Consider the following 9,959-nt stretch of genomic DNA (forward strand, 5'->3'; position numbering starts at 1 on the left):
AACCAAGACATGAATATTCAGGTCAATTTAACTTTATTAAATTTTAGATATTTTGTCATTTTATATTATTAATTTGATTTTGTTTGCAGAATCATTCTTTTTAATTTGAGGTACGATTAATTTGTGTTATTTGGAATTTACCAATTAGAATGAATGTATTTTTTACTAAAAAAAATTCACTAGTAACGAAAGATACAATTACTTGGAATTAATTTTTTGAAGTTAAGTGAAATATAAGTAATACAATTTTTTTACATCTATTAGTAACTTATCAACTTTTTAATTTCTTAAGTCTAACCAGTTGAGGTAACCAACCTTCTAAATTAATTAATTTGTGCATTCCATTCAAATTATTCGTCGATGCAAATTTATTTTACAGAAGATCTTAAAAAAAAAAAAAAAAAGTTGACTTCGAACTCACATTTCTAAAGGATCACAGAAGAGAAGAGGAGCACAAATTTTTTCCATCTTAGCAAAAGAAATGTTTGAAAAACCCACTCACTACAACTTTGAAAAACAAAGTTCGTATGCTCAAGTTCACGTTAGTTGAAGTATGAGTGTGCGTGGATACAAATTTGACCACGAGTTCTTCTATGTAAAAGGATATGCTTGTAAAGGAAACAAAACCATGGACCACATAGACTAGAGATTCTTTTGTGACACCCACTAATAACTAATGTGATTATATATGCATATGGGTTTTGGTGCCCATGCTACCCATGCAACAACGCTCACCAAATTAGATTAAAAAAGCAAAAGGGAGCAAAAAGATAATATAATTGAAAGAAAGATTGAGTTTTTTATTTTTATTTTTATTTTTTTGGGTCAAAAAAGAAAAGTTGAGTTGATGTTGGTGTTAAAGATGAATATTTGTCATTCAATTTACGATATGCATATGCTCTGATGTAGGAGGGTTTCTTTAGTAATTTTATATTTCATTATAATTTTATTATTTGTTTGTTTTGTTTTCAGTTTGTTATTTTCGGTCCATTAAGGTTTTGTTATTTCCCTATTTAAACTTAACAGTTGTAGCATAAGAGTATAACTTTTATTCATTCAATAACATTTTAGAGAGTTTTCTCAATTTCTGGTGGATTCCGGAACCCTACTTTCACAAATTTATCGCTTGCAAACTTGTTTCTTTTAAATCTAGGTTAAGCATTTGCTAGTCTACGCTTTCGACTGCGTCAATGTCAATAAGCCTTTCACATCTTGGTGTGAATGCATCACAATATACATAACTTTTTGAGCAAACACAATATACATAACTTATCCTAACTAGATTAGCATAAAACATGTAACAATCATATGCAGTACACTAATCAATTTGACACTCTAAAATAGTGTTGTCATGACCTGAAAAGTTATTTGAAAAGTCAATGAATAGTTCTGTTGTAATAAGAATTCATGTAAACTAATGGATTTTTGTGTACATGCCAATTTTCTTTCCTTCTCTCAAGTTACGTGTTTAAATATTATAAATAAAAAGACAGTAAAAAAAATTTCATTAAATTTATTTTACTCAAGTTCATGAAAAACATATAAATTAACGTTAATATGTGACTATTGTGATTTCATTATTTTTACGATGTTATTTCTACCTCAAATGAAAAACTTCAAATTAAGATAAGATTGATCAACTTTCTTCTTTATTAAATCTTAATTTGAAATACAAAGTATTTTTAATACAAAAAAAAAAATACAAAGTATTTTATCAAGTATAAGTTCAAAAATAAGAGTTTGGCCGTATAATCTTAAGATTTTTTTTCCGACCAAGTATGTGTTGGTCGCGATGTTTGGTCTGACGGCTAATGGATAATTCGTGCGTTTGATATTGAAGGTCAGTCCAACGTAAAATCGTGAAAAGAGAAAAGGTTGGATTCCTAACTTTTACGGTAACATGATTTCTTGCCCCAATATTAAAAAAGGCAAAGCCATTCCAAACACACAAAATGTTAGGAAAATGTAATGTTAGATGTTTGCCCCCCTTATGACTCAAACTCCTAAAAAAAAATTTCAAACAGATGTCCTCAAAAACCTTGATCAATCAATCAGTTAAGTAGATCCAATTGTATGTATAAATATACCGGTGACCCAATTTGTATATTATCCACACAAAGGAAAACAATGAGAGATGCTAAAAATACATGAATTGAAAGTAGTTGACAAGTGACTTCACATGAAAACAGTGAATCAAGACTTCCCACTCCTTGGTTTGTCATGAAACAAAGAAAATCGACAATGTCTCATTCACGAGAATATGACCATTTCCAACTCTCTTTGTTTCATTCCAACCATTTTCATCTCTTTGTCTTTTTTCTCTCTTGGAATGTGTGCTTGATTCCCTTTTCCCTTTTTTATCTACACTTTTGGCAATTTCCACCGGATTTTGTTCACCCTTAGAACAAATTTATGATGTTGATATCACCATAAAATATTCTTTACATGTTCTTTAACTAATTAGCTTCATTAGAGTCAGGCAAAAAAAAAATCCACTAGCTAGTACATATATATTGATTCAAAAAGAAGCAAAAATTATTGGATTTAGAAAATGATAAAAAAATGTAACAAGAATCTCTTCCTTTATTTCTGTGGGCCATTAAATAATTGCATGCAATCAGACACCAACTAGTACTATCAAATATTTAATTGAAAATTTTCTCCATGATCTATTACTATCGAAACTTAAACATAACATGTCATATTATAATCAACCAAATGAAAAAAAAAAAAAAAAAAGAAAGAACCCTTTTATTATTTTATAGAAAAATTTTCAACCTCAACCATAAAAATTATGCTTGATATAAATCCTATTCTATACATCAAAGTTTACCAAAACAAGGTTTTTCAACTTTAGCATTTGACAGTGAATGTTCGGAATCACGCTGAGTTTGATGAAATCACAGTAACATCGTCATTTTGTTGAAATTTCAAAATGTTTTTTTTTTTTTTTAGTAAAAATTACTGTGACACAGTAATTCTATTAAATTCGCGTTTATCCAAACATGCACTTTTGATTTCATCTAGAAAAGAAAACTCCAATCTGAAAACTATTTCTTCTTCCCTTTATTTGATCAATTAATTGAAGTGCTGTTGCTCCAACCATGGCCATAGTCCAGATTGATCATCCATGGCACAAAACATGTTACTCAAGCTCTCTTCCTTAACCATGTGATCAATTTTTTGACACTGAATGTCTTGTCTTGAATTGGTTTGAAAGAGCTGATGAGGAACTCCTGCTGGTCTTGAAGAAGATGGAAATAGGTTTATGCTTGTCTGTTGAGTAGATAAAGGACTATCAATAGCTTGTGTCCTTGTTGAAATATCCAACTTGATATCTGAACTGTTTTCACTTCTGTTGCTGCTTGATCCTTCTGTTTCTTTATTAAGGTTGATTGATTCAGTTGGTTCTCTATTTTTCAGTGCCAATATCTGCAACAAGCATTGAAAATTAGTAACATTTGGAAATCACAAAATACCATAAGTAAAAAGCTTTTTTTTGCTTGGACTATAAAGTTCTCATGTTATGATGAATTAAATTATTAATTTTTTTACCAAAATGAGGAAACCATGCAAAAGAAAACATGTCATTGAGTGGAAAGTAACTGTGTAATGATAGGAAAAAAGCAGCTTTTTATAAAAGTTATCATTAGTTGGTGAAATTGATGAAAGGAAATAAAGGTTATCTTAAAATCATGAAATTTCTTTTTATATTCAAAAGGCAAAATACTACTCATCATGATCTCAAGCTTTATTTTCTACAAGATCAAAACAATCTCATCTCACATAACACAAATTTATAACATCTCTTGTTGACCCAAAATACTTGAACATCTCTTGTGTTATTTGAAAATCAAAATATAGACATCTCAAGTGACACTTTGTTTATGTTTCTATCTATCTCTCTCTACTTTTTTGACATCAAAATTTTAGAAAATTTTACATAACAAAAAACAAATCTTTTAGAACAACATTAGATTGGATCATCAGTATCCACTGAAATTCAGCTCTTGTCGCTTAGATTCGTTAAAAAAAATTTGGATCACGAGTAAGAATAAAAAGTTACAATACAAACCTCAGTCTGAAGTTTTTGATTCTGAGCTTGAAGTGCATCATTATCAGCCTTAATAGTATCATATTGTCTTTTGAGAACATCATAGTCTTTCTCCAACTGTTTTGTCTTCCACCTAGCCCTTCTGTTTTGAAACCATATAGCAATCTGTCTTGGTTGCAATCCAAGAGCCCTTGCTAGCTGCATTTTCCTCTCAGGTTCAAGCTTGTTTCCTAACTCAAAACTCTTCTCAAGTGTCTTCACTTGTTCCATGTTAAGCCTTCTCTTCTTCTCCCCTAACTGCGATCCATCATCGGATAATTCTTCCTCGACATTAGCTTCTTCTCCAAGTTCTATCCCTGAAAATGACATAGATCTCTTTCCTAAAAAGGATACTCCTCCTCCTGCAACAACATTTAAAACATGTTATTACTTTCAAGTTTCATCCCATAAAAAATGATATTACATTTGCTAGATTTAAATAAAGGTCTGCGACCGCGATCTGGGCCATGACATAATAGGTTTTAATGTTGTAGTAATGACAACGCAACTGCAACTGAGGCTACATCGGCTGCATTTAACGACAATTTTCTACAATATTTATGTGAGTGTTCTAGAGAAAGAAAGTACCATGGTAATCTTGAGGTGCACATGAGGTTATAATTGAGTTGATTGAAGGTGGAGGTTGATGATGTTCATCTTGATGAGAAGTTTGTAGCATGAAATTCGCTGGAAAGAACGCCATATCATTGCAAGCAAAAAATCCAATAGTTCTTTACTCAAATCCACATGTTGAATAACAAGAGAAGATTGATCTCTTGGTGCAAGTTTGGAAAGGTAAGAACTATGTTGTTGTTGTTGAAGCAACTATGACAAAATTTGAAGTCCAATGCAAAACATCTTATGCTAAATTGAAGAGTAAGCAAAAATTGTGATGAAATATTTTATATGAATATTTCAAAAGGAAATGGAAATTGGAAGAAAACGTTGAGAGAGAAAGAGAGTGAGAGAAATGAGAAGAAATGTTTGAGTCTATATTTCTATACATCAAGTTCAATATATATCACTAATTTTTTTTTTCCTTATTATATGTAAAGTTGCAACTGTTAAATTGAAAGAGAGAGAGAGAGAGAGGGAGAGAGAAAAATAATTAAAGAAAAAAAGAAACTAATTTGTTTTATCTTCTATGTACATGAAAAGGAGAAACAGCTAGATGAGTTTTTCTAGATGGAATATACATGTTAGTTATTAGATGTCAAAATGGCATTTAGCATTTGGAAAATGAAATTAAAAAATAAATAATAGGAAACAATAAAAAAATGCTAGCTTCTCTGTATTAACATGTCTAATATTCCATTGGAGTGAGTGCTTAGGTAAGCTCATTACATGCAATTATTTTCTTAATTATAAATAAGGTTCTCACTTAGGAGACAAGAAGTGGGGGTTTCCTTTACTAATAAAGTTGTCTTTAATTATAGAAATAGAATTGCATGTCCTTGATTCCATTATCAAAGGCTAGGAAATGCAGATTCATATAACGCATGGTTATTTAATCTAGAGTGGGTTCATTTTGAAATTGAAAAAATAAAAAAATGTTACTTATAATTTTTTAATCATAAAAATCATAATTAAACAAATGGAAGTAGATGGGGCAGGTGTTCTTACTGCTGGGAAAAGACGAAACTTATTACATGGTGTGGTGACAAATTGAATTGCTACTGGTTCCATAATAAAATCAAATATTTACGGTGCTCTTATGGCTGATTTGTGATGTAGTACATCTATTAAATCTAAAGACAAATGGGTTGCTATGACTTACAATCCAATTTTTCATTTTCTAAATGACAAATGTTAATATGCTAAGAGAGATCGCATCATCGATTCTCTTGTCTTTTTATATTGAAAAAAACTCATGTCTTGCATTTGTTAAAAATAATGTCGGAAATAAGTTTATAAAGAATGACATCATACTTTATGAGCAGATTTTGTAAGGAGGAATTAAGTTTAATATGAATTAAGTTTAATATAAAAGTCTAATATAACATCAGAAGCAACGCACTCAATAGTGCAAGGCACGGAGAGTGTAGTAGGAAAAATTTCAAATCTCAAATCGAATAAAGATAAAACCTACAACAAATTTATAAAAAATAACGTTGTCTACATTACAAATCGATTTTGTAAGAATCTAGAATTCAACTCAGTAACACTCTTACATCTAGATTTACAGTCCAAATTAGTTATGAAAAAAAAAAATTGTGTTATATTGTTAGGGGGTAAGGAAGAGAAGAGAGAAGAAGAGAGAGGAATATATCTAGAGGATGGGTCCAATGGAGAGGGCCAGGGTTTGTTACCAAACCCACCAACAAGTATCATGCATTAGGACGAAGCTCTTTCGCATCAAAACCATTATCTCATTCCATCAGTTTCAGCCTCTTAGTCCCCTATTTCATGTCTTTTTGATGATATGCATGAAATTGAAATCCTCAAGTTAAACTTAGCTTGTGTGTTGTGCTTTGTTAATACGTACCTTACCCTACCAGAGCTGTTCTCATTTGTCCTTTTCCCTACCATATAATATGTCCATTTACATCCCACATTTCCACTGTTCCTCCCACTAGAGCTAGTACTGTCATTGCCAACTTCCTACAAATTGGCCCGGAGTTGGAGTACATCTTGTGACATACACAAATCTAATAAATAATTCATATTTTTGTGTAAATTTCAAATATTAATTTTACTTATAAAGCTTCTTCAACAAGAATCAAAAATAAAATTCTTGCAAAGTTACATCTCAATGCATTATAAAGGGTTCACAAACCATTCATAAAATAAACATGAATATCATTTTTTTTCCGCATAAACCATTCCCAAGATATCTGCTTAATTCTATCCACCACCTCTTCCACTTTGGACTATTTAGAATAAAAGATAACTTGTACAACAAATAAAAAGAGAATAAAAGATAACTTCATTCCTCATGGTCCATATTGACCATATTCCCCAAAGTCAAATCAACAACCACCCTTTCACCGCTTTCTCATTCTTGGCAAAAAAACCAAAGGATCAAGGATATGAAGATTGAAGACTAATGATTCTTAGAAGGGTTTTGAATACAATACAAAGTGAAGGAAAAAAAAATCATTTCAAGTTCCTAGGAGTAATTTCCAGACGGAAGAAAGATCGAAAACGGGATGAAAACGCAAAAATTCGCACACAGGGGCTGCCTCATGCGAATCCTGCGCACAGGCCATGCACCTCTTGCGCATGAGGTAGTGTTGTCACCGCGTCATTCGCATTTCCCAATAAAATTTGTTTTCCAGGTTCTAATGTAGAAGTGGAGGAGATTGACTTCAAAAGATAAACATAGATTGCATTAACTCTGTAAAAATACCTTGGTCGTTGATCTCACAAATCCACACATCTTCCTTATGTTGGATCATTAGGAAATGACTCAAAACTATCTAGGGGGAGGGTGTGAATTGATGCAAAAAAATTATTTCGAGTTTTTAAAAGTTTGTGCAGCGGAAAAGTGGATATTTTGAATTATGCTTGTTCAAATATGCAAATGAGAAGTTAACTGTTAACGAAAATTAAAACAAAATACAAATTACGAAATTAATGAAAACCAAATGAATTAGTCAAATTAAATGATTGAGGTAATCACTTGATTTGAAGTTACTGTACGATAAGCTAAAATTTGATAATCATGTATCTGGGTAAGCACTTAACTTATTAAAACTTATTATGAGATAAATTGAATTGTTAATAAGCAAATTTGATAATCATGTATCTGGGTAAGCACTTAACTTATTAAAACTTATTATGAGATAAATTGAATTGTTAATAAGCAAATGATAAAATCAGAATTTGATTTTTTTTTTTTTGGTCAAGTAGTCTAGTGGCTAGAACTCACACATATGTGGAGAAGTGGGGTGTCCGGGGTTCGAACCCCGGCCCCTGCATATAATATGCAACATCCCTACCAACTGAGCTAAGCTCACGGGCACTAAAATAATTTATACATCCTAGATATTAACTTTATTGTTAAATTGATATTAACACAGTCCTCGTGGAAACGAACTTATTTTTTATTACTTCGATAGAATTAGTACACTTGCTAAATATCTATCAAATGGATTCTGAAAACCCTTTTTTGATGTTGTTTAAACTTTGCTAAGATTCAACACTCAATTGGGTTTCTTTCAAATCATTCATAAATTAGATTTTTAACTAAACAATTTTCAATCCCACATTGAATCAACTTAAAAAAAAAAATTTAAAGCGTTAAGGGATATAGAGAAATAAAACGATGATTTATAGTAGTTCCCTCACACTGTCATCGCTAGTGGGCTAATCCTCTCATATAGACATAAATCAATGGAGTTACGTTGAATATTGAATATCAATTGTTAGTGAAAATATTTACATATTGTTCCTTCAAACTTGAGATTTCAACCAAGAACCACAAGACTTCAACAATTCTAGATGTATCCCTTGAATATTGCCTCATAAGAATCAACCAATGTGATGAGCCGATCAATCTGAGAGCCTCTCCAATCTTTCATGAGCCACATAAACCCTTGGGTCTCCTTTGATCTAAAGCACTCGAACTTTTATTATCTATTGATTGTTGACAAGTTGTCAATTGATCTTGAGATATTGGATGAAGAAAACCCCCCAATTCACAAGAAGAGGTGAAAGACCACAATCGTTCTTTTAGGTTTCAAATGCCTCAAATTGCAAAACCATAAAATATCACAATCTAGTGAACAAATAAATCCTATTTAAGTAACTTGAAAGGTTCTCAACTTTATGATCAATATCTAAGAGTTTTCAAAGATTAAAAGCAAGAAGATGAGTATTTGAAGGAATAGGTTATGAAAAAAAATCATGTTTAGAAAAACAATGTTAAGTTTTTGTGTGTGTTTAAGTAGCCTATTTGATAGATAATTTATGCGTAAAGAACATGGTCAAGAAGACCAGCGATGTTGTACAATACAAAGTGTTGGACGGTAAAGAATGAATACGAACATAAGTTAAGTGTAGTACAGATGATGATCCTATATTCAATGTGTGCTAAGACTAGACGATATAGAATTAGAAATGAAAACATTAGAGAGAGAGAGAGAGAGAGAGAGAGAGAGAGAGAGAGAGAGAGAGAGAGAGAGAGTTAGGGTAGCACCTATAATATAAAAGATGGTAGAGACTAGACTTAGATGATTTAGACATGTATAGAGATGACATGTGGATTATGTAGTAAGGAGAGTAAATCAGATGAATGACAGTCAAGTTACTAGAGGTAGGGAAATACCTAAAAAAAACTATAAGAAAAACTATTACGAAGGTACTATAGATTAATGAGTTGAAGAAATACATGATTTTTAATAGAACATTAAGGCATTGTTTAATTCATGTAGCTGATCCCACTTAGTTTTATAAGGCTTGGTTGTTGTAGTTCAGTGGCTAGAAATTAACCTTTAAGGTTAATAAGTGGAGAATTTGATGTTCGAACCCCGCCCTTGTATATCGCAATGTCCCTACAAACCAAGTTATACCAACCGGGACAACAATAATGTTATATTACTTATATGGTTTTTGAAAAGTAGGGAAAAATTAAGTTATAAAAATGTGTTGTCAAATAGAGTGAAACAATTCACAAAAACTTCATGTATGTATGAAACGATTTATATATGCATGTTAAACGGTTCACTTAAAAAAATCAGCAAAAAAAATTTCTACAAAACGAGTGAAGAGATTCACTATATGAAGTGAAACGATTGACGCTTTTTCCTTGACAGTGTGAAACAACGATTGACGCTTTTTCCTTGACAGTGTGAAACGAGTGAAGAGATTCACTATATGAGGTTCACTTCACAGAATGAATGCAATGTTTCCAAATATGCCACCT

The 9,959-nt window shown here is 31.4% G+C and overlaps 1 protein-coding gene across 1 annotated transcript; it reads right to left on the minus strand.

Annotated features, from left to right (window-relative positions):
* Positions 1-2,732: 2,732 nt before the first annotated feature.
* Positions 2,733-5,079, minus strand: LOC146899560 (homeobox-leucine zipper protein ATHB-13-like). Its single transcript, XM_085731743.1, has 3 exons — positions 4,682-5,079; positions 4,076-4,455; positions 2,733-3,432 (listed from the first exon to the last, which is right to left on the minus strand). Exons 1-3 carry the CDS (start codon positions 4,794-4,796, stop codon positions 3,079-3,081), a joined length of 849 nt encoding a protein of 282 aa, XP_085587869.1. The 5' UTR covers positions 4,797-5,079; the 3' UTR covers positions 2,733-3,078.
* Positions 5,080-9,959: the final 4,880 nt, after the last annotated feature.

This window comes from Medicago sativa, chromosome 8, assembly GCF_051527215.1.
Source record: "Medicago sativa cultivar Bolivia chromosome 8, Bolivia_mono, whole genome shotgun sequence".
Classification (NCBI taxonomy): domain Eukaryota; kingdom Viridiplantae; phylum Streptophyta; class Magnoliopsida; order Fabales; family Fabaceae; genus Medicago; species Medicago sativa.